This window comes from Poecilia reticulata, chromosome 11 (assembly GCF_904066995.2).
Source record: "Poecilia reticulata chromosome 11, P_reticulata-male-v2, whole genome shotgun sequence".
Classification (NCBI taxonomy): domain Eukaryota; kingdom Metazoa; phylum Chordata; class Actinopteri; order Cyprinodontiformes; family Poeciliidae; genus Poecilia; species Poecilia reticulata.
Window position 1 is genome coordinate 4447838 of NC_088840.1, and position 25941 is coordinate 4473778.

Consider the following 25941-nt stretch of genomic DNA (forward strand, 5'->3'; position numbering starts at 1 on the left):
AGCAAGAAGAAGTTCATTAAAGTATTCATTTTGTCCAGCAAATTAGGTTGAAACCGGCGTCACGGTAATGAAGTGATATTTATGTTTTTGGCTGGGAACATTGGGGAATGTAAATGGCATTGAAGCAGAATCAGCTTTGCATAAAATAAGGGACAAAAGTTGTCCACATAAAACAAATATTGGCCTTTGGCCCCCCACAGGCCAAATCTGGCACTTTAGTTGTGTTCGACCAGTCAACGTCCAAAATGTGTACCAAACACGCAAAAAGTTAATACTGTCCTGAAGCCATGTTAAATTAGTTTAATATTCAGAATCCACATATAGTAATTAAAGCTACATTATGCAGCTTTTATTAAAAACTATTTTTTACATATTTGTTAAAATTATCATCACATTGGGACAAGATAAGACAGATAATCTGTGAAAACAATTAAATCCTGCCTTCTCCCATTGCTAACTACATAAATACATCGCTCAGTCAGAAGAAACCAATCAGAGCCAGGAGGCGGGTCTTAGCTCTGCCAATCACTCTTGTGTTCACAGAGTCACACTTGTTCTCTGCTAAACTACAGCCGGTTTACCACAACATAGCCTGCCACAAATGCTGCAGAAATGACAGTTCAATAAAAATATTTAACAGAAGATATTTTTTTCCATCTTTAAAGTGACTGATTTAATTCAACAGAGGTCCAGTCAGTTGGTGCTACTTGTCTCATTATGAGTATAGATCACCTGAGTGATCTATACTGAGTGATCTATACTCATCACTCAAATTTTTCCTATTTTAGCTTCGCTTCATTGTTAAATCCAGAACAGAACTTTAAATTCTCCTGCTCACATCTAAACCGGCTGACCTATTTCTAGGTCAGCTGGTAGAAATTAGTAGAAGCTAATTTCTACTGTGTTGATAGAAATTAGCTTAACTTTGACCATTTTTTTTCTTTTGTCAAAAAAAAGGAAAAAAAAAATCATGATAAAAATAATAAAAAGGGTAAAACATCCAAAGAGGTGAATATTTTCTATAGGAACTGCATAACAGAACGGCGGAGACCAAAATATGTCCACGTATTTAAGTGGTTCAGTCAAAGACCAGAAATAAATCAGCAGACAGGCTTGAATTTAATAACACTCTCTATCCAATCGAACTGAGCTGGAGTTGTTTTACACAGAAAATTAGGTGAAATCTTCATTTTTTAAGAATTGCCAGAATGATACAGACCTATATATACAAAAGCATAAATAAACACTTGAAGTTGAATTCGAAGTGGAAGTAGTTTTGCAAACACATTGACTAGGAAATAAAACTTCTACACCCCACACTTTTCAGTTTTTGTACTCATAGAAGAAAATACTCCAACATGACTAAATATAAAAAAAGCCCAATTTGTAAAAATCGTTTTGCAAATAAATATAAAGACCTTCTAGAAACCAGTAAACTCTGCTCCTTTATTTCCTCCTGTAGCTGCAGAAGGATTAGGGATGATGTAAAGGTTATCCTCTATTTTTGTTTTGTTTTGACGTTTTTCTCTACAGAGCTGAGAAAAAAAAAAATCAGCATTTAACCCCCGGAAATCTTCTGCAGGTAAGAGAAGTGATTTGGCCTTATCTCACATGTTTACCCCCAAAACAATTCTCAAAAGAGATGCTGGAGTGATGCAAGAAATGTCAGTCAATATTTACAACGCTGCAGTTATAAATATACACTCCTGCACCTTAAGCCTCCACTCTTGGTAATTGTTTTTAATTTCGAGCAACACTGCTTCCACCTAATTATCTAAATGAGCTGAAGAGGTTCTGATTAGTGACAAATGACTTTTAAACACGCTCAGTCTGAATGTGTCTGAAACAGCACTCTATTAGCCAGGTGCTATGGCAACTGAGATAAAGCCAGCAGACTCAAGTGAGGAAATGAAAAGAGATATTGTTCTGACAATTGACACTCTATATATATTTGTTATGCATATATGCAGTGGAAAAGGAGATCTGCGACTCACCGTACGACTCATATGACTCCCCGCTGTGTCCATATTCATAGTAGTCATCTGAGCTGGAAGCAGACAGGAAATGGAGGTGAATATCAGGAAATAGGGCACAGAACAAATGTAATATATTGCAATTTACAAATAATTTTCATCTTCCCTTACTATGAGGATAATTAATTGTGCAGCTGCATAAAAAAAACCCAACTACTTTACGTCACTTAAAACTTTGTAAACGTACAAGAGAATTTCCTCCCCATAAGCTTCTACTTCCATATTGCTACTTATGGAGACGTATGAGGCGTGGCAACATTAATATAAAGTAAAAAAAAAGAGATGGGGCACGAGTTGCATAGTGGTTTATTTCTCTGCTTGTTTATTTTATATTTTCATTTTTGCGGTCGTCGGTGAGGCGGTGACAGAACAATCCTGCGTCAACATCACTCGGTAACAGCGCTATCATTCAGGAGAGGCAATTCATCATAAGGCTGCCACTGAGCCGACAGCAGCCATCACAGCTGGGTCCTCTCCGCCTGCCTGTCAGTCACACTGTCAGCGATAGCAGCACCTCTCTGCTCCCCAGATTAGAGAGCTGAAAGCGTCATTCAAACCCCCAACCCCCCAAACGCCAAGTCGACACCGGCTGACTGCTGAGGGCAAAGAGGTGACAGCTGTGACACCGCAGAACTAACAAATTATTATTATTTTTCCCTTCCTCCACGGTTAAGTAGCTGTTTTTAGGACTGTGAACCTGAAAGGCCAAACGGCAATAAGAGGCTGAAGAGAAGCTGCTTTTCTCCTGCAGGTTTTTTTTTTTAAATTGGGAAATACATGTGTGAGAATTGAACGTCATCTGTACGTCATAAGTGAAATATATAATACACAGGCCAACCAATTTGTCGGCCCAGATTTCCTTAATTTTGGGAGATCAATGATCAGCCGATGCTTACACGTGAAGCCGATCCGATCTTTTCCACCGATCTTATCTACATCAGCAAATGTCTAAAAATCAACCACTGTCCTTTATTGCTCTGCTGTGAGAAAGGTTAACAATAGTCACCCAACTGTTAGCATCTCAGTGGGTGAGTTAGCAACATTCCAGACAAAAGAAATTAGAGTCGGCCAAAATCAGAATCGGCAGGTCAGGCGTTTTAAAAATTGAAAATTGGCAATGGGCAAGAAAATTTCAACTGGTGTACCCCTAGTATTTGACAAAACATAAGACCAGTTATTTACATTTTCTAATGAATGAACCACAAAGTGAAGGCATTTTTCACAACAGCCGTGTTTCATATGTTGGTATTTGAGTAAATATGTAATTGAAAATTTTTTTTTGGAACCGCCATTTAGCTCATATAAAGTTTATTGACTCAAAATGAATCCAACTTACTTAGCTCATCAATAAATTATTGAATTTATGTATTAAAAATTACATTTTACAGTTGAACAAACACTAAGTGCTGGACATTTTGTACTTTTGCAATTTAAGTATTTTTTGTATCCAGCTTTGTGGGACACATTGGAGCCGTCAGCCACAGGATATTTCTTGCTCACTAAATGTTAATTGTTACCTGACTGTGGGACGTTTTGTTCACCTTTTTAATGCCAGTCTTTTGTTTCTGTTTGCTAACAGACTGCTGAACTGAAATGCAGTCGTGTGACTTGAATAACTTAAATCTACCAACAGGAGTTACTTCTGTGCAATCCGGGGTCATTTTTTCAAACTAGACAAGAGCTAACTAGTCCAAACAGGCATCAGAATCACAATCAACTAAGTGTAATATAAATTAATGATATACAATTTAATTCAACACATATATAAATACTTTATTAATTCCAAAGGGGAAATTAAATGTTGCTGTAAGTCATGTTATTGAATTTTCTTAGAATTTTTGTAGATTCTCATGTCTGTGGGCAGCAGCAAGGCTTTCCTGTAGCATCCAATGTTACAGCGGTTCTGAAGAAGCCTCTGACTGACACACTGTATAACAGTCTCATGAAGAGGATTGTCAGTAATATTTTTCATTTGGAAAAAATCTTCATAGTTTCCAGAGCAGTGTCCAGAACAAAACCAGCCTTCATTAGCAGATTGTGAAGCTTCTTTTAGTCATTTGTTCTGATGCTGCTACCTCATTAAATCACATATGAGATTTGAGCATTTCATTTTAATTTACCATCATTATTCATAAAATAGAGACAAAGGTATACCCAAAGCTCCAGTACATGAGTTCATAGGTTCAAGACGAATTAAGATGGAATAAAATGGCAGCAGCGGGAACCAAATGAGGGCAAAATCACCACATTGGTTCCAACATTTGTTTGGCTAAACAAAAACAAGCTCAGCACCAAATAACACCATAAAACAGCAGGGTTTTTCATCATCTTTCAACTTATAATGCAAGATCCTACATAGGTCACTGAACTCAATAACTAATGATGTGAATCAAGTAAAAACAGTGCTGTTCTCCTGCCAAGGTATCATCGTAAAAAACAAGACCAGCTCCCGAGGCTCCTTCAAGAGACAGGAGAGGAAGAGATGGAGAAACATGCAAATGTGTGTTTCAGCTCATCACGCTGCTCACCCAGAGAGGAGACCTGACAGGATGCTCAACAATTAGATCTCACATTCAGCTAAAATGGAGTAAATTCCAGAGTAGTCATTAAAATGAGCATCATCTTCATGAGCGACAGTAAATCAATTTGTTGCAATTCACAGGTGCTTGCACACATGTATTGGAGAATTCTCAGCTTTCCTCTATACTACACCTCTGTCACATTCTATAAAGCTATAATATAGAGATCCAGATTTGGCAATCCAAACCAAGATGCTGCACCACACTGCCATTTGTACATCATTTATGTTGCCGTGTTTAGAAATGGAGCCTAACTTCCTGTGAGGAAATGATTTTTTTCGGCCTGCATGTTGAAATGTCAGTAATGGCTGTGCTGGGAGCTTCATGCCTGGACGTATTCTAACCGTCAAGAAAGTGAACAGCAGAAGCTGTTAGGCCCCTCTAATTTCTGAGGTGACATTTTGTCAATATTGCAACATAACTTCTCGCCGTAGCAACTTTCTCCTTTCAATTACAAGTTGTGAGGTGAATCCTGAAGATCAAGGAGTCCTGGAAAATCCTGTTTTGGGAAGCTAAAAGCTTACAGTCTAATTTGAGAACCTGCTCACTTAGCTGCTCAAACCATATCAGTTGTTTCCGCTTAGAAAAGTATGTTTTGTCGTTCCCTTTGTGTATGATGCTATTTTAATTTTAAAATGGTTGATAAAAATGTAAATACATTTCACTTTGAGATAGGCCGCAGAGAGACACAGCAAAACAGCAAGTTAATATAGCTAGGCAAGCTAATTCAGCTTCATCATTTGTCTGAGAACCCGAGGCAAACTGGGTTATCCTCTCCACTTAACTCTTTATTTACATGTTTGAGTTTAGCTACCCTATGTCGAAAGCTCTTGTATCTGTGATCTTGTTCTTTCAGTCATAAGCTAATGACTTATGATGTCTTATGTGAGGTCTAAAACAGACAGATTGGTAAATCAAGAACTTCACCAATTGATTCTGTTCTCTCTTCACCATGCTAGACCTGTTGACAGAAGACAGTCCTTCATTTTTCTGCTCAGTCCTACTATCACTCACAATGAACTTGTGATGAGTTCCTCCTTTGCAAACTCAAAGTCATCTGCGTAAACGTTTAGTTTTGCTGTTTGTCTGTTGAAAGAAACTACTGCCAGAACACCTGACCATCTCTCGTCAACAATCCACTGGCAAAAAATACTCTGGCACAAATAACCTCGACAAGCAAAACAAACTAGGAAATATGTGTACATACCCACAAACTGTGAAAAACTTAAAGAAATAAATAGTCTTGACCACCTAAATGTCTCACTCTCATACAGCACACAAGTATAGATGAATTAACATGTAAGTTAAGGGAGTACAGCCGGCAGCACGGACTTGTCTGAGGAGAGACGCCTGTGGTGGATCTCAGGAGAGATATCATCCTGTCATAGGTGTGAAAGAGCTTTGCCTTTCTAAATAGGTCAGCTTTTGATTTGACATTCATTACCAGAAGGAGTCTGCTGCTTTGTGTCTCCCCAGGCCAAGAAAAAGAAAAAAAGATTGGTCAAAGCCAGCACGACGAATAAAAATCTGACACCTATTAGAAATGTGTGTCTCCTTTATCAGACGTGTTAAGTCCAGGCCAACTTTTCCTCAGGTAACGCATCTGTCATCCGGGTAAATGCTTCATCTGAAGCCCTGATGTTGCTGTTGGAGGGCGCCACGAAACAGATGGCGGTGTTAAATCTGAATGATGTAGAGCACATCCCTTACGGACTTTGCTTTCTAACATCCTCATTACTCTTCCAGTCCTCTGTGAGAAATCTGAAGAAATCTAGCAGGACATTTACGGGAGGCTTCAGGTGTAATGTAGGATTGGTCTAACACGGCGAGAGCAGCTTCTATTTTGTTAACCCATTTTCTGCATTTTTACAAACTTTACCTCTTCATCCCCATGAATCCCAAAGCCAAAAATATCTCCTTGACTGTGTGATCGTATTTTTTTCCCCCTCTATTCATTCTCGGCAGAAATATTGGAGAAGTAAAATGCTGATGAAAACTGCCCCACACTGAATGCTCTGATTATACCAGCTCAGTGATTTCTGCCACAGATAACATTACAATGGGAAATAGAAAAAGGCAAAAGAAAGAAAGAATGCTACAGTTTATTCCCCTTCACAATTTTGCCTGAAATGAAGCGCATGTAATTTCCAAAGATAACCTTCGTTATGGATACACTGGTGATTGCTCAGTGTGCTTGCTGATTGCCGGCATGTCTCCAGCGCTGACCCCCTACTGGAGAGACACAAAGAGGGACAAAATGGCCCATTGCAAATGAATTGACTTTCCAAAATAAGTCTCCCTTCCAGCTTTGTCTAGAAGAATTGTGTAATTTCAAGTTTTTTTTGGAAACTTAATGAAATCCACTCTGAAGGGGGGAAAAAAAGACTCCCTCTGCCAATGAATCTGCAAGATCAGGGGACTCATCTTGTTTTCCATGCAGATTTAATTTACAGAGTTATGTACATCTGTTCCCATCACCTCAGATTGGCTAATTACCCCCACACAACACCCATCATTCATCTTTATGAGCTGTCTACCTTGAAAACACAATGTGTGTGAAGGCACCACGAGGCCTTCAGAAGCAAGATTGAAAAGGTTCATCTTAAAATGACAAGATTGAGAAAAAAAGCAAAACGATTAAACTGTGTTATTGATGCCGCAGTAAAACACTACAAAGACTTCAGTTGTTTTATCACTGACATTTCTGTTCTGTGTCTGAGTGACAGGAAAAGCCTCAAACCGGAGACATTAGTGAGAGGTCCTTTGATGCAACATTAAAACAAAAGGAGAGAATAAACTTTAAAATACATCTAACAGGGAGTATCAGTTTTTTTAATAAAATGTTGTCCTTGTGGATAATGATTGATTACTACAAAACATCCTACTTTTTGGGTGCTTTCTGTATTGAGAACAGAGAGGTACAAAATGGCCAAAACAGCAAAAGGGCGAAAGAACGAAATGACTGGAACCGTTTTGAAAATATAGAAAAGTGCAGGAATCCCACAGACCTGCAAACCCACCAATACAACTGCATATCCTGCTGAACATCATAAAACAAAGAAAGCAATACGTATACAAGACGGATCATGCTCTTCACCTCAGATCCTCTGCTTTCAGAAAAACGTATTATCACCCGCTCTGTTCGGAACAGCAGGAAGGAAAAAACGACATTATGGGAGCTTTGTTTTGGCAACGCTGCTTATTTTGGAGGTGATTCCAATGTGCTACATGATGAAAGTTAGGAAACCATGCCACTCCCCTCTACGCACGTCTCCTGCACCAGGGTTTACTAATGCCTCTGCATGTTTCATCTTTCTTTTATAAAACATTGCCTGTGGACCTCTGAGATGCAGCCTGCAGGGTAACATCGCAAAGCAAGATCAACGAGGAACCTTTTAAAGCGTCATTTACGAAATAATGCTTTGATCTCCTCATCTTGACCTCTCCAAGTGTCCTTTGCTGCTGCTGCCTCCCTACAGAGGCATCCTCCCTTCATCTTTGCTAATAAAATTAAGGACGCTCTCTACACCAGAGACCACCCTCCAGCCTGCTTGACCTTAGAACCTGATTGGTTACGCCAAACCGAAACTCTCCGCTGCCTCTCCCAAATATACGGCTTTCGTCTATGAGCACAGCGAGATGAGGATGCGATGTGGAAGCTCTTGGTCTGCCTGCCATGGCTGTCACGCCGAGGTAACGTTCTGAGAGATTCCCCAAGGCGCCTGGCGCTCTTCTGAAAAATGGAAATGTCGTGAAATGTCTTTAGGACGTCTAAAAGGAGCCTGTAAGCTCAAGTCTCATGTCTTAATGTTGCGAGGGCCTTATTTGCCTTTCAGATTTAATTACGTCTAAATGACTCAAGCTTAGCTGTTCTGTTTGACACCATGTGTACAGTACAGTGCATACTTTGTCTCGTTTCATTTGTCAGGGTTTGTTCTTTATGCCTCTTCAGACAGTGAGGTGTCATAGAACGTTTTGTAAATGTTAAAAGCAGAAGATATAATTGTACCATTATCGCAGTTGGAAAACGTGCAATAGACGTGCTGTATGACAGACACTGTACACATGATGAACCACATACAAGATACATTCCAGGTCTGTTGTGAGAAGGGATTCTACAGACAGGAGTGTTTATTTATTGGAAAATTCATAGGATGTTTATTTCACAAGAGTGTGACACTTTTAGATATAAATATTGATGGAGGTATTTGAAAGGAAATGGAATATTTTAAAGGTGTTGACTCAATTTCTTGAGGTCTTACTGTAATGTCTGAAGGCTGGTCAGTCCTTTTATTTATTTTTCCCCCTAAAGAAAATTCATAAAAAACTGGATGTTGCTAGACAACAGGTCCTATGCTTATACATTCATACATCAGTAGACATCTTTCTGTGGGTGTTTTCTTGAAACACCATTTCACATGCTTTGAAAGAACCCAACACAATGCACATAGGACATAAATTAGCTCATGGCGATACTTCTCTCAAATAAAACAATCACAACACCAAACCAAAATCATATCCACTGCCCTGCAGACGACTGATCTTCATATTAGGCTTTTAGAGTGCAGCTTATTAGAGTGCTGAACAACTTCTAACCTGATTTTGTAGGTTATAAGAATGCAAAAATCCTATAATTTATTCTAATCCACAACCAAAAATATGTCCTAAATGAGCAAGTGACAGAGGAAACAATCGAAACGTATTGTGCTTCAAAAGTTGACATCCTGCAGGACTAAAGGCATTTAAATAGTGACTCCTACTGTTTGGGAGGAGAACTGGAGTTTGTCAAGTAGAAGCAAATCACATTAAATAAGAGTTTGCAGGTTAAATACAGTTGAGACCAGAAATTGACATCCAACGAATAAAAGACACATCCACCTTTTTGTTTCATTGCTGGAGCAAAATCAGCAAAATACAACAAAGTCAATGTTTTGGTGTATGTGAGCAAGTTCTGTCATGAGAACTGGACCAGAACCCCAGCAAACTACTGGTCAGAAGATTGTGGAAAAAAATTCAAAACCTTTGACCAAAATCATACTGTTCTAAGGCAATGCTACAAAATACTGAGAAAATGTGTTTAAACTTTGTATTGTGAAGACATTCATAAAGAAATCTCTGACATATTCTAAATACTGCTCTATTTCCTTCTTCTCCCCTTAGCCCTGAGTCACTAAGTATTTTTTATTATATACTGTAGTTTCCTGTTTGTGACTGTGACTACAATGTGAGCAAAAGTAACATTTCCTGTTTGTGCCCATAAACTTAATGAATAAAGTTGGTTCTATTTCTTTCTTTCATTATTGCGGTATTTTGCAAACAGAAATATTATTGGTAATTTTAACTGATCTTAGACAAGAGAAATTTGACCTGTTCTAATTTCAGTCAGTGAGAAAAAAAGGTAAAACTTCTAATTTCAGCTGTATTTTTAGTGAATAATAATAATAATAATAATAATAATAATAATAATAATAATAATAATAATAATAATAATAATAAACATTGACACAGCTTTGACTCCAATGCAATGGCTGGTGGGTGAGACAACAGCCAGGCCCATGCTATTATTTTCATTTCATAGACTGGCTCCATAAACTCTAAACTTGATTGTAAGAACATCCATTTAGAAGCTAATCAGCTAATTCAGAAGCTAATTTCATAAAAAGTTGCTTTCATGCTCATTTTAAAAATCAGATTTCTAAAATGAGCATGGTAGACAATTAAACTTTCTATTCTTCCACTGGGGAAAAAAACCCACTGAGCAAATATCGACGTTAAATTATGTTTTATAGTTGTGAATAGGTAATGCTAAAGGGTTGTAGCTCCTTTCTGATATAAAATAAAGATAAAGTTAAATCTTCCAGTGAACTAAATGAGATCAAGAAAAAAACCTTTACATTTCTGATGTACATTGAGCAAAGCAAAATCTGCTGAAAACTGAAGAAGTTATTAGTCTATTTACCGTATGCAGAAAAAGTGATATACATTATTGTGGTAACAAATCAGTAAATTTGAGGTAATTCAAACTAGTTGCCAACACTTCTGGAATTTTCTTTTCCGGATTTTTCAAAGCTGTCAAACCCTAAAAAAATTCAAATTTTGTATATGTTTGATAGTTTGCTTTTAATTTGTAATCTGTTAATCAAACAAAATTAATATATACACAAAACAAAAAATAAATCAGGTTGTTACAAAATGTATTAGGTATATTTCATTCCCAGAGTGAAAACGATCAGATGAGCACCAAGCACCAACAATGTGTGTGGAAAGCAAGGAATCAGTTGTCGACATTTTTAGGCACAATAGTGGATAAAAATCAATAAAATGCATTTCTGCTACGCTGAATCAATAGATCTAAGAAGATAATGCCTCACCGTATGTAGCAGGATTGTACTGAAGATCTGCAAGTGAACGACACATCACCCTTCTGCAGCTGCTTTCCTTACATCAACACAAATGTTTTTCCAGTTAATTATCGTATCTGGTGCGGCATCAAAACCAGTTGGGGAGCCTGCGAGCCTTCAGCCTTCTCCTTTTTCCTTCCTGCTCACAAAAGGCAGGCCTGCTCCTGGCGGGAGCCACCAGGGTAATACCATGACAGAGAGACTGTAAATTGTTCAGCTTGTTATCCTGCGGCAAGTGAAATCCTGCCACGCAGTCGGGAGCTCAGGCTGGTGACTGGGAGCTCCTTAGGCTGCCAGAAACATTGTTAGGAGACTTCAAGTCCACATACGTATACACAAACACACTCGCCTACACACACAAATACACACACACACACGCACACGCACGCCCACGCACACACACACACGCGCACGCACACACACGCGCACGCACACACACACACACACACCCACACACACCCACACACACATATATATTTATATACTCTCCTCTGGGCCCTGCTGCAGATGGGACCTGCTATGACTGTGCTTGGGCTTGGAGAGAAAATGACGTCTATCTTTGTCCGTTGCAAAGTTAAAAACAGCTGTGAATATATAACTGCATCTACTATAGGGATTCAAAGTTTTCTTTTTAATAGACTTAAAGACAAAAACACCATTTCCATAAAGTATACTGACATGAAAATGCAAATTCTCACTCTTATATTGTGCTATGTCTTGACTAGGGATGCACCGATCCACTTTTTTCACTTCCGATATCTGAGGTTTAGCATCGGCTGACACTGATCCAATGCAGAAAAACAGATGAAGAGAGTTAAATGTTTCTTTTTAAAATACGGAGACTTGTACTGAATTACAAATTAATCTGATAACTCAGCACCAGTACAGCACTTCAATACACCAACAGCTTCACGAGCTTGGTCACACATGTAAAAGCAACTTTAATTTGTTCAGTTTGTGCAATTATTAGTAGAACAGCCAAGGTTAAATCAATAATAAAGAAATAGACAAAAACAAGAGGTTGACTATATTGGTCAAACATGAAAATAAACTGCAACAAACCTTCTTTCAAATGGTTCAGAAAATGCAATTAATAATAATAATAATAATAATAATAATAATAATAATAATAATAATAATAATCAATTTAATTTATACCGCACTTTTCATTAATAAAAATCTCAAAGTGCTACGTGGTGCAGCTAAAAACAGATAAAATCAGCAATCAAAAACAATAAAAAAGACAGTCATTTAAAAGTGGAGTAGGCTTGTCTAAAAAGAAAAGTTTTCAAGCCAGTTTTAAAATCAGACAATAATTGCGGGGCTCTCAAATAGTCCGGGAGAGAGTTCCATAGACGAGGAGCAGCCACAGCAAATGCTCAATCACCCATAGTCCTTAGTCTTGATCGAGGAAGGTGGAGAAGATTACAGGCTTGGGATTGTAAGGGTCTAGAAGTTGAATGTGAAGTAAGGAGGTCCTTCAGGTAATCCGGTGAGGTTCCATATAGACAGTGATGGGTGATAAGTGCTATTTTATACTGAATCCTATAAGTTACAGGAAGCCAGTGAAGCTCGTAAAGAGTAGGTGTGATGTGATCAAATTTACGAGCTCTCACTAGGATCCTGGCAGCACTGTTTTGAATGTACTGAAGCCTCTGAAGGTGTTTTCTGTGGACTCCAATAAACAGCGAGTTACAGTAGTCGAGCTTGGAGGAGACAAAGGCGTGGATGAGGGTCTCAGCATCAGAACGGGAGAAAGATGAACGAATTTTGGAAATATTGCAAAGATGAAAAAAACTGGTTTTAAACAGGTGCTTAATGTGATTTTCAAATGTGAGATGGGAGTCCATTTGAACTCCAAGATTTGTAACAACGGAGGAAATGGGAATGTCTTGTCCAGAGAATGAAAAACTCGTCAGAGTCGAGGATTGAACCTGATGAGGCATTCCGATCAGTATGGCCTCGGTTTTGGAACAGTTCAACTGAAGAAAGTTATGGTTCATCCAAGTCTTAATCTCCTCCAGGCAGGACGTTAGCGCAGTAAGTGGAGGTGAAGTAGAAGATGATCCCATTCTAATGTAAAGTTGCAAATGGTCCGCATAACAGTGAAATGAAATGTTATGCCAATTAATGATTTTACCTAAAGGCAGCAAGTAAAGAGAGAAAAGCATAGGCCCTAGAACTGACCCCTGCGGGACACCACAGGACACACTAACGGCCTGGGACTTGGAGTTGCCGAGGCAGACCCATTTAGGAATTCTAAATATAAGATACAGATATTAATATCAGATTGGTGCATCTCCACTCCAATCCAGTAGATGGATGGCCTTGTTCACGTTTTCCTTTTCTTTTTCTTTTTTTGCCCCATTTTAAAAGATTGTTCAAAATTCGCCTGACTATTGGACGGGAACATAGCTACTGACTTCAGTTAAGGTCAGTATTTTTAATTTAGCAATGACAAAAAATAGAAGTCAAAAGTGGCGCATGTGTGAAAATTCATGTGAAAATTACTCCAGTTCAAACAGATCTCAAAGGTCAACATCTTAATGATTTCTAAGAGTTTCAGGAAAATCTCCAGTGCTTTGACAAGACAGAAGTAGAACTTTTGAGAGGCGAAAAAACATAAAATCAGCAGTCAAACATGGTGGTGGTGTAATGGTGAACTACTTTGCGCCTTCGGGATCTGTACAACTTGAGATAATTGATAATTCCCTGTTCAAACCCTGGGAAAGGAAATCTGTCCATGAATTAGTGACCTCAAGCTTAGACACAGTTGGGTTAATGCAGTCGGACAACAATCTGAAACACTCCAGAAAGTGAACGGCTCAAAAACACAGAAGGAACTATGTAGTGTCGTAGTTACCTTTTTCCACACAAATCAAAGTTAGTTTAGACAGGTTTGTGCTTTTAATAAATCAAATCATTATTCAAAAACAGCTTTTCAAAATTGATTTTGGGGTATTTTTTTAAAATCAAATATAAATACAAAATCAGAAGAAACCTGTCAGGGAGCAAATACTCTCTTTACGTTCCTGTACGGCATACTAGCATGTTTTACAATGTTAATAAATGGCACTGCTCATAGGTTTAGAAATGCCTTGTGTTCATGGGTAAACAAAGGTAATGTGATCACTCCATCTCGACTCATCAAAACTGCATGAAGCCTCCGACGCGCACATGCTCAATGTCAGCCCGCAGTAACAGTAGCTTTCCAAGCAAATCCAAGATAAAGGACACAAATAAGAGAAGAAGTAAGTGAATCAGTCGTTTCTGGAGGCAAAAGCTTCTATGTCTGGGCCCTATTAGTCGCTTCGTCTCCCGCCAGACAACAGACATGAAAATCTCTTTAAGTCCACCCAGCCTCCAGCATCTACATGACAGACTCTCTCTTTTTTTCTTTTTTCCCTCCCGCGCTCTCACCCAACCTGGCAACCGAGGCAGTGCCCGTCGTTATTCACGGGGTCGCTTTTTAAAAAGGAAAATAGCCGCCGACTCCCGAGGCAGAACCGAGTTCTCCATCTACACCCTAACCCAGCACCGACACTTCTGAGATAAAAAAAAAACTTTTGCCGATTGGGGAGGCGGAAGGCTGCATGTGTGTGTGTGTGTGTGTGTGTGTGTGCGTGCGTGCGTGGGGGTGTGTGCGCGTGTGTGATATTGACCAGAAGAAAAAAAAGAGAGATGGCAGAAAAGATGGATGAAGCCTGGGTGACATACAACCTGACACCTCTACAAAAGCAAACATCGACCACCCTCCTCAACAAAAGCCAGAGGGACAGAATGATGTTGCCGTTTTCCTCCTGGAGACATTTTTCTTTTCTTTTTTAAAACCAGCTGCTGCCAATTCAGGTGGATTTTTTTTATTTTATTTTTTTAACATAGTAAATGTGGCAACAAGCATTCTTCTCTTTGACGTCCTATAGACTGGCATGCGTTAATGTCCAGCACATTGTGTGCTGATAGAATACAGTAAGAGACAAAAGCCTCTGACCTTGTGCGGCTTGGAGAGTGTGATAGCTGCATGGTTATAAGACAGATCGATATTCTGCTTTTAGCTGCGCACGGCTCTGTGTTAAAAGCAACCGCATCCCATTGTGGTAGTTTATTTCACAATGACATGCCAAACACAGTAAGCACAATGCAACTCAAGTCGGATCATTTAAATGTGATCCAAGTTAGGATATTTTCATCACAGTGAGAAGGAGCCGTGACCACATCACTGACTTAGATTTTTTATTTAAATTCAAATTTTAGCTTTTTGGAAGCAACAAGGCTCAACTTTTTGAACCTCTTTCTTTCTCAGATATGTGAGGTGACAATGTAAAATTAAATTTTTTATTGAAAGATAAAATCTGTGACCGACTTGCCCCTAAAACAAGGATTTCTGATTTGACTAGGACTTCGGCTCTGGGACTTGAGTCCAATGAACAATCTTTATCTCGCGTAATCAGGGGTGAAAGTGAGCTGCTAAGTGTTGATTATCTGACTAGATGATTAATGTTTCCCTATTTAAGTCACTGTAGGGTATACTAATGACTGGTTGTCACAGTAACAATATGCAAGTATGGGTTTTCCGTAATGTTTCTTGACAGATCCTCCCTGTTCTCCAAAAATAAAACCAGGATTAACTGATTTTAAGTTAATCTATAATTTTTCTTTGAAGGTAAATAAATATGAACGTTTTTAGTGGTTTCAATGACATATTGTATTAATTTTTGCACATAATTTAGAGAAGTTATTTAAATATCCAGAATAAAAAAAAATCTAAAGTGTTTATTGGCAAATTAAGGCTAAAGAAAAAATAAAGTGTTCAGCAGCAGTGCAGTGTCATAAATCCAATTTTAGAATGTTTTTAAAAGACTTGAGACTTGACTTGCACTTCTCTCTCAAAGACTTAAGAACTTGTGAACATCTATTTTGTGAGTTGATGAAAACAAATAACTAAAACTCCTAATAACTTCACCTAAAAGGACACATATGTAGTTCCTGTGCGTCACCAACTGACTTCTATTGTTTTCTTTTTTTTAACAGTCTTGAAACTATATTTAAAATATCAACGTTACGTGATCATTGTTATTCACTCGAGGCTAAATGCCATGAATGAATAAAGCTCCCTGCCCTAAACTGATCTGCAATGAAACACTTCATCCTTTGAGACACATACGTATACCGGAATGAGGATTCAGTGCGCGCCTTTAGGCTGTTTAGAAACTCTTTAAGACTGAAGTTAATGCACAGAAGGAAAAAAACAAAACAAAAAATAACCTCATATAAAATCAGAATGGAAAAAAAACAACCATGAATTTAGGAAATCCAAATCTGCTGGACGTGGGGTTATGTGGTTCTTAGCAGAATTAGCTATGCCCTTTTAATGTTTCACATTTTGTCACATTACAATCATAAACTTCAATACATTTAATTGGGGTTTTATGTGACAGATTAGAGGACAAAATATGACTTCTGGATACGGTTAAAGACTTAGGGATGATTAAATCTGTTTACAGCCTACAAGCAAAACGTATAGCAACATATGCTAGTAAGGAGTGGCATGAATGAGGCCATAAAAAGTTTTGTTTGCGGTTTTCCAGAAGAAACTGCACTTAAAGATGTTTACTTAGGGAGGGTTAAAACAAATGGATGGCATATGTAAATTTTCGTTTTTATAAGCAAAAGAATTTCAAAACCATCTTATTTCTTCCACTTCACAACAATGCAGTAAATTCTTAAGGAAATACAACAATGTATGTGACTTTAATGTGAAAAAATGTGAAAAAGTTAAAGCCATTTCTTTTAAAAAGCAAAATATACAGACCATGACACAAAATCAGCAATAGACGTCAGGTTTTGGTGGCAGAAGGATAGAAGGTTTCTGGTTCACATTTTGGCTGGGACTTTGACTGTACAAACCTATCAACATTCAAATCACATCTAAAAACACACAACAACTTTTCTGTCCTCCATTTATGACTGTTTGGTTTATTTGGTGTTCTGTTTCTAATTGTACTTGATTCTTGTAAAGTGTCTGAGTGTTTAGGAAAGCTATACAAATTAAATGTATTATTATTATTATTGCTATTATTAGCTGGAATACCTCAGATAACTGTTGTTTTTGGCAGCGGAGCACCAGGTGTGATACAAGCTGACAGTAACAGCAGTGAGAAATGTTGTGTCTCAATAAAGCCAAATATTTTTCAGGTGAAAGTCAAGAAGACTTTAAAGGTGACTTTAAAGTCTTTTTTTTTATTTACCTTTTCTTTTTGTAATCTGCACTGCGGCTGGCAGGCAAAAAGTGCTTCAGCATTGACTGGAAGAAACCGTGATTTAGATTTCCAATTTTAAATCCTTTTTAACAGCCTCATAACTTTGACAGACTATTTTATTGTATAGTTTGGCTGCCAGATTTCTTATGTTTTCTTTCTAGCATATAAAAGCCAGTTTTCATTTCCATTCTTTGCTCTGAAATTACATGAATCTGTCAATGTGTTGTGCAGCTAAAATACTTCTTTTGCAAGATGCCTTTGCAGGTAAAATGTTCTATAGTTGAAGTCATGTTAACTAAATAGATGTCAAACAAGTTATCTGATATTTGATGTGGGACTTTTAAAGAAATACAGAGATTTAAGGAAGGAATTTTAACATTTTGGAGCTGACCCAGTTGGATTCTTTACTTGAACCTGATTAGGGTGATGGCAAAGAGTCCTTCCAGCCTCCTAAAGCTGATCACCAAAGCTAAGATCATTAATATACCATTTAAAACATGAATACAAGCTATTCAGAAAAGGTTTGACTACTGTAGAGTTTTCAATTAAGTATTAAAGAGGGTAAAAATGACTGTTGATATGCCATTCTCAATACAGTATAAGCTTTTTTTTAAATTTAAGCTCCTTTTTGTCATGTCGGTTTTAAGGTTGCGAACCCACATGCAAGAACACAGTCAGACAGAGCGAGTCAGAAACAATAATGTTTATTGAAGGATCAGGGAGCTGGTGGCGAAGCCGAATCGGCGGACCGGTTCTTCTACTGCCAACGGGAAAAAGCAGGGTTAGCGAGAACTCAGCGGAGTTTCTCCAGGAAATGACTGAGGTGAGCTTACTTGGCGTGGAGGTATTAGGGGCGAAGCGGAGCGCGAGCCGAGTGTCCGTTGACGAGCGATGCTTAGCTCTGATGTCGGGCACGGCCTGGAGCCTGATCCGTCCAGGCGGTCCTCCGGGAAGTTCGGGCGTGGGCCTCCTGGCCCGTAGCGTCCCGAAGGGGAAATCCCGGGGAGGGATCGACGAGGGGAGATCACGCACACACACACAGGGAGTGGCGTCTGACCGGGAACACCGGCAGCGTCGGGAAATCACACAGGAGGGAGGTGATCCACAGCGGGGAGACAGACTTACACGAATGCGGGGGCAGCTGGTTTCCGGGAAACAACTAGAAGACGGCGGGAGAATCGTGGTAGGCAAACACTCAGGCGGTGAGACGGAGTGTAGCTGCTGCTTATATCGCAGGTCCACGCCCTCTAAACCAGCTGCAGGTGTGTGTCCGGGTTGAACCAGGACACTTCTCAGGGGTGGAGCATGGGTGACATCTGCTGGATGTCTTGAGAAGTGGTGGTTCCAGGGACAGGTGGAAATAAAACTAAGGAAAACAAACTAAGAAACTAGGAAAAGGGGAGGACAAACAGACCCTGACAGTACCCCCCCCTCAACGGACGCCACCTGGCGGCCGAACAGAGGACGGGGTCTGGGAGTCCCTAAAGTCTCTAATAAGGGAGGGGTCTAAAATGAATGATCCCGGAACCCAGGAACGTTCCTCAGGACCATAACCCTCCCAGTCGACAAGGAACTGGTGACCCCGACCTCGTCGCCGAGTGGCGACAATCCGGCGGACGGAGAAGGCCGGATGGCCATCGATGACCCGGGCGGGTGGAGGGGGTTCGGCCGGAGGGCAAAGTTCACTGGAGAGCACTGGCTTAATTTGGGAAACGTGGAAGGTTGGGTGGACACGCAGAGACGGGGGAAGGCGGAGGCGTACAGCTGAGGGGCTAATGACTGCCAGCACTTCAAAGGGGCCAATGAACCTTGGAGACAACTTTCTAGACATAGACTTGAGGGGAATGTTGTGTGTGGACAACCATACCTTTTGTCCCACTATATAAGCAGGTGCAGGGGTTCTACGACGGTCAGCCAGGCGTTTATTGGTAGCGGAGGTGTTGTTGAGGGCAGTGATAGTGTCCTTCCAAATCTTATGGCTTCGTCGGATGTGGTGTTGTACCGACGTGATCGAGAGGTTCTCCTCGTCAGAGGGGAGGAGTGGTGGTTGGTAACCCAGGACCACTTCAAACGGAGAGAGACCTGTGGCTGCAGAAATGTGGCTGTTATGTGCATACTCGACCCATGGGAGGTATTGGGCCCAATCGTTGGGGTTCGTGGAGGTCAGGCATCGCAGAGTCGTCTCTAGCTCTTGGTTCATACGTTCTGTCTGGCCATTGGTTTGTGGATGGTAGCCAGAAGTGAGGGATACCTTAGCCCCCAGAGCCGAGCAGAACTGACGCCAGACCTGTGATATGAACTGGGGGCCGCGATCCGAGAGGATTTCCTGCGGGATGCCATGTAGTTTAAAGACATGTTTAATTAATAACAGGGCAGTCTGGGCAGCCGTGGGCAGCTTACGTAGGGGAACAAGGTGACATGCCTTGGAGAAACGGTCGACGATGGTGAGGATGGTGGTCATACCTTTACTGGTTGGGAGTCCGGTAACGAAATCTATGGCCACGTGGGACCAAGGGCGCTTAGGTATGGGTAGTGGTTGTAGGAGTCCTGCGGGGGGTTGATTGGATGACTTGTTCCGGGCACAGATTGGGCAGGCTGAAACAAACTCCTTGACATCCTTGTGTACGGAGGCCCACCAAAACCGTCTGTTTATTAGCCCAATCGTGCGGCTAACGCCGGGGTGACCTGAGAACTTAGAATTGTGTATCCACTGGAGAAAACGGGATCGGACAGAGGACGGAACATACACCTTACCCGGTGGGCAGGACTCTGGGGCTGGTTCTGTTTGCTGAGCTTGATGGACGATGTCTTCGATCTCCCAGGTGACCATTCCCACGGTGCAACTGGGAGGCAGGATGGGAGCTGGGACCACCTCAGCGTCATCTGGGGAATAGACTCGAGATAGAGCATCGGGTTTAACATTCCTTGAACCTGGGCGAAATGTGATAGATAGGTTAAATCGAGAAAAGAACAGAGACCAACGAGACTGGCGGGGATTGGATTTCTTGGCTGCTTGCAAGTATGTCAGGTTCTTGTGATCGGTCCAGACCAGTACGGGGTGTTCGGCGCCCTCCAGCCAGTGGCGCCACTCCTCCAAGGCGAGTTTAATCGCGAGAAGCTCTCTGTCGCCCACGTCATAATTCCTCTCAGCTGGTGAGAGTCTACGGGAAAAGAAGGCGCATGGATGGAGCTTATGGTCGTGGGTAGACATCTGGGAAAGAACCGCGCCGACCCCGGTGTCGGAGGCGTCAACTTCCAGAATGAATTGCTTCTTGGGGTCAGGCTGGACCAGAATGGGAGCGTGTGCAAACCGGGACTTGAGCTCCTCGAAGGCGGCCTCCGCTTGAGGGGTCCAGACGTATTCTCTCTTGCTGGAAGTGAGAGCGGTGAGGGGTGAAGCAGTCTGACTGTAATTGCGTATGAACCTCCTGTAGAAGTTTGCAAACCCCAAAAAGCGCTGTAGTTGTTTGCGGTTTTCGGGTTTAGGCCAGTCGAGTACTGCCTTGATCTTGTCCTCGGATGCTCTAACCTGTCCTTTTCGAGGATGTACCCTAGGAAGGTTACTGAAGGGCGGTGAAACTCACACTTTTCCGCTTTTACATACAGCTTATTCTCCAGAAGGCGTTGGAGAACCAGACGGACATGTTGTTTGTGCTCCGCGAGGGATTTGGAATATATCAGGATATCATCCAGGTAGACGAACACAAAGACATTGATGAGATCCCTCAGGACGTCGTTCACCAGGGCCTGGAAGAAAGCAGGTGCGTTAGACAACCCAAACGGCATGACCAAATATTCATAGTGGCCCATGGGGGTTTTAAACGCCGTCTTCCACTCATCACCCTCCCTTATGCGAAGGAGGTGGTAAGCGTTCCTGAGATCTAGTTTTGTGAATATGGTTGCTTCTTGGACGGGCTCAAAGGCTGAGGATAATAATGGCAACGGGTACTTATTCTTGATGGTGATCTGGTTGAGTCCACGGTAGTCAATACAGGGCCGGAGAGAGCCATCCTTTTTCCCCACGAAGAAGAACCCTGCTCCGAGGGGAGAGGATGAGGTGCGGATAATCCCTGCAGCTAGAGACTTGTTTATGTACTCCTCCATGGTTTGCCTTTCTGCTCTAGAAATGTTATATAGCTTACTGTTGGGTAATGGGGCGCCAGGCAGTAGATCGATGGCACAGTCATACGGTCTGTGGGGTGGCAGAGACAGGGCTTTGTCCTTACTGAAAACAGGAGCTAGATCATGGTACTCACGGGGAATGGAGGAGACGTCAGATGGGTCGATCTCAGCTGGCTCTGTAGGCGTAGTGACGACTGGAAAGGCGGAATGAAGGCAGGTACTGTGACACTTTGTGGACCACGACTCAATCTTGGTCTCGGCCCAGTCTATGTGCGGGTTGTGCTTGTATAACCAGTCGAAACCAAGGATGATGGAGGCACTGGCGGCAGGAAACACGAGGAAAGTAATCTCTTCTGTGTGATTACCTGAAGTGAGTAGACGCACTGGCTTGGTTTGATGGGTGATCTGTGGCAGGTTCCCTCCGTCGAGGGCTGATACCCGGAGAGGAACTGGAAGCGGCTCGATTTCAATAGACAGTTGCTCGACGATGTCTGAATTAATGAGGTTCTGTTCACACCCTGAGTCAATGAGGGCTGATAAAGAATATGGTTCGTTAATGATTATGGAGACAGGGATGATTAAGCGAGATCTTACTGCTGTAGTCTCCGGCAGTCTCCCCGTCCTTACTGCCGGACCTGCGGGTTTAAACGTATTGGACAGTTAGCGATTACATGATTGGGTTCACCACAGTAAAGGCAAAGCCGGGAGCGCATCCTCCTCTGCCGCTCCTCTGGGGTTAGCTTAGCGTGTCCCAGTTGCATGGGTTCTGGTCCTGTAGATGAGGGAAAGGTGGGTGGAGGTTGGACAGTCGACTGGTTACTGACCTGTGCGGAGCACGGAAGGGCGGTGCGGCGGGATCGCTCACTCATCCTTGACCGAATCCGGTTGTCTAATCTTATGGCCAAGTTAATAAATTCATCCAGAGACTCTGGTTCATCTAGAGTAGCCAGTTGGTCCTTTATCTGCTCATTTAACCCATGAAAGAATGCGCTTTTAAGCGCAGCAGGGTTCCAGCCTGAAGCAGCGGCCAAGATTCTAAAATCGATGGCAAAGTCTGACACAGTCTTCTGGCCTTGCTTCAATCCGTGTAGTTCACGGGAGGCTGAAGTCTTCTCAGCCTCTTGACAAAACACCTGCTGTAACTCCTTCAAAAACTCGGGGAAGGTACACCCATAGTTAGAGGCTGAAGAAAACCGGGCTTCGGCCCACTCTAGGGCTCGGCCCGTCAACAGGGATAACACGTAGGAAATCTTAGCACTGTCATGCAAAAAACTCTGCGGTGAATGATTAAAGATGATATTGCATTGGAGAATAAACCCTTGACCTTCCGGACGTCACCTGAAAATTTCTCTGGCGCTGAGGGTCGGACGTCCGAAAACATGGAGCGGGCTGGTGGATCCGGAGCCACTGTCGGGGAAGGTTGAGAGCTGGGAGCCTGCTGAACTGAATTCCGTAGGAAAGTGGTTAATTCTGTTAGTTTATCGTTAGTCTCGGCTTGACGACTAGCTAACTCCCGTAATGCGGAGTCATGTGACTGGACTAGCGCGTGTTGTTCGGACAGCGCCCGTCTGATAGCGTCTGCTGAGGTTCCGAACTGGCCTGAGTGTTCTGTCATGTCGGTTTTAAGGTTGCGAACCCACATGCAAGAACACAGTCAGACAGAGCGAGTCAGAAACAATAATGTTTATTGAAGGATCAGGGAGCTGGTGGCGAAGCCGAATCGGCGGACCGGTTCTTCTACTGCCAACGGGAAAAAGCAGGGTTAGCGAGAACTCAGCGGAGTTTCTCCAGGAAATGACTGAGGTGAGCTTACTTGGCGTGGAGGTATTAGGGGCGAAGCGGAGCGCGAGCCGAGTGTCCGTTGACGAGCGATGCTTAGCTCTGATGTCGGGCACGGCCTGGAGCCTGATCCGTCCAGGCGGTCCTCCGGGAAGTTCGGGCGTGGGCCTCCTGGCCCGTAGCGTCCCGAAGGGGAAATCCCGGGGAGGGATCGACGAGGGGAGATCACGCACACACACACAGGGAGTGGCGTCTGACCGGGAACACCGGCAGCGTCGGGAAATCACACAGGAGGGAGGTGATCCACAGCGGGGAGACAGACTTACACGAATGCGGGGGCAGCTGGTTTCCGGGAAACAACTAGAAGACGGCGGGAGAATCGTGGTAGGCAAACACTCAGGCGGTGAGACGGAGTGTAGCTGCTGCTTATATCGCAGGTCCACGCCCTCTAAACCAGCTGCAGGTGTGTGTCCGGGTTGAACCAGGACACTTCTCAGGGGTGGAGCATGGGTGACATCTGCTGGATGTCTTGAGAAGTGGTGGTTCCAGGGACAGGTGGAAATAAAACTAAGGAAAACAAACTAAGAAACTAGGAAAAGGGGAGGACAAACAGACCCTGACACTTTTGCAACTTTTTTTGTCTAATTTCCTTTCAGATACAAACCTCTTTGTTGAATAAATCAAAATCCACCAGAAGTGTGAATAATTTTGGACGTAACTGTACATCCTGAGAACAAATTATAATGAAGATAATTTGATTTAAAAAATGCAGCAACTTACTTTTGTCCTTGATTACTGTAGCTGTTGTCATAAGACTCGTACCCTTGGTCATCGTAAGCGGTTCCGTAGCCGTCGTCATAATCCTGAGGTAACAGAAACAATATTGACCTAGTTAGAAAAAAACAGCAACCTGGATTTGAAAAGAAGCTCAAATCTCCATCTGAGTGAAAAGAAGTGACAGCAGTGGTACATATACAGCTTTGTCACTTTGCATCTAATTCTACTTTTAATGCAACACTGACATATCTTAGGATTCTACCTTCAATTAAAATTACGGCTAATAAATAATTTAATTGCATTTTTAATTCATTTATAGATACTGGTATCTATAAAAAATATTATTGCAAAAATATTAATAATAATTCTTGGTTTTCACTTTTTTTCCCTCCACAAATCAGTTATTCAAAATCTGAAAATTGTGCAGAGCACTAAAGTTCACCCCCTTCATTAGTAAACAGAGTCTGTTTGTGTGTGACTTAATCTCATTATAAGCCCAGCTGTTCTGTGAAGGTGTTGGAGGCTTTTTGGAGAACACTTGTGAACAAAACACATCATGAAGCAACGCAGCAGACAGGTCAGGAATAAAGTTGTGGAGAATCTGAAGGCAAGGGTTATGTGTGTGAAACAACGTGACACACGCAGGAGTAGGCACTCTGCTCCAAAATTCTACTTTTGCTCTGAATATTTGGTATTTGGTGAAAATGTAACTGAACAACGCCACCACCAATTGGTGAAACACGGCGGTGGTAACATCATGCTGTGGGGATGCTTTTTCTATTTCTTCACCAGGGGTTTTACATTGTTAGATTGTTAGAGCTAATTACCTGGAAATCGGGAAAGAATGAGTCTGAATCTGACCTGGGCTACAATAGAATGGACAAAGTAATGGATAAATAAAATATCTTTGCTCATTAGCAACCCATATCCAAATTTTTCACAACAGTCTGAATTCCGATCTTTTCACCCCCCATAAAACTCACTCTGATCATTTTCAAAGTGTCTGAACAGTGATGTAAAATTTTATTCAACTTTTATGTTGTTGACATGAGACATACATCATGACTCTGCACCAGAAAAAGCCCGGCAGGAAGTGAACGTTGACTAAAATAAAATCATGACTACGACATTATGAATGTAGTCAGTTTCACAGACGTGTATCACATCACAATCCCACCACTCATGGCTCTGATTTTAGCAAGAAGTTGGAATTGAGAAGCTGCTGTGTCAACGCGGTCTAATAGAGAATCATTGGGAAGAGTTGTTGATTAAGGAATGAATGAAAGGCTGTTCTACAAAGTATTGACTAGGGCTGAAACGATTCCTCGAGTGATTCGAGTACCTCGATTATTAAAATTCCATGAGGAAAATTTCTCTGCCTCGAAGCTTCATTAAATTATGTTTTATTATGTAGCGCACCATGTCATGTCTGGATCGTCACTTGTGGAGGGCAGCACTCTTACTTCCGCCTATGAGTTGTTGTGAAGTCCTAGCAGCATGATGTTGAATTGTGCAGTGTTTTGTCAGAGTTTGGGGGACAAATAAGGATTGTTGAACTTTGTGGTGCGATGGTTGGACTACGACAGCTTTTCTGGCGTTGGAATCGCCTCATCACGGTTTTGGAGCAAACGGTGAGCGAGAAAGAGACACAGAGAGAGAGAGAGATCCGATTCCTCGGATAATGGTAAAAATATTCTATAGCGTACTCGATTACTAAAATATTCTTTTACAACAGCCCTAATATTGACGCATTGAAACTGAATTTCTTTTCCTTCCACTTATACATAAAGCATTGTTAGAAAAACTGTCAGTGTCCCTGGGTCTACGTTACACCAACACCTCAAAAGACAAGCCTTAAACATCTGCTTGGGGTTTTTACAGTCACCCTCATCCCTTTGCACTCCAACAAGAAGAGCATCAAAGTAAGTCAGCCATGCGCCTGCCGTAATTTGGGATAAATGGGACTTATGTTCCACAAAAAGACATCGAC

General features: G+C 41.6%; 1 protein-coding gene across 2 annotated transcripts in view; it reads right to left on the minus strand.

The window, feature by feature from the left end:
* khdrbs3 (KH domain containing, RNA binding, signal transduction associated 3) overlaps positions 1-25941 on the minus strand; it is a 157910-nt gene that overhangs the window by 12831 nt on the left and 119138 nt on the right. For both annotated transcript variants that reach the window (XM_081612273.1, XM_008421354.3), the window contains exons 7-8: positions 23955-24037; positions 1995-2047 (exon numbers count right to left, since the gene is read on the minus strand). In XM_081612273.1, coding sequence (XP_081468399.1) covers positions 1995-2047; positions 23955-24037 — 136 coding nt within the window. The remainder of the gene's footprint in view (positions 1-1994; positions 2048-23954; positions 24038-25941) is intronic.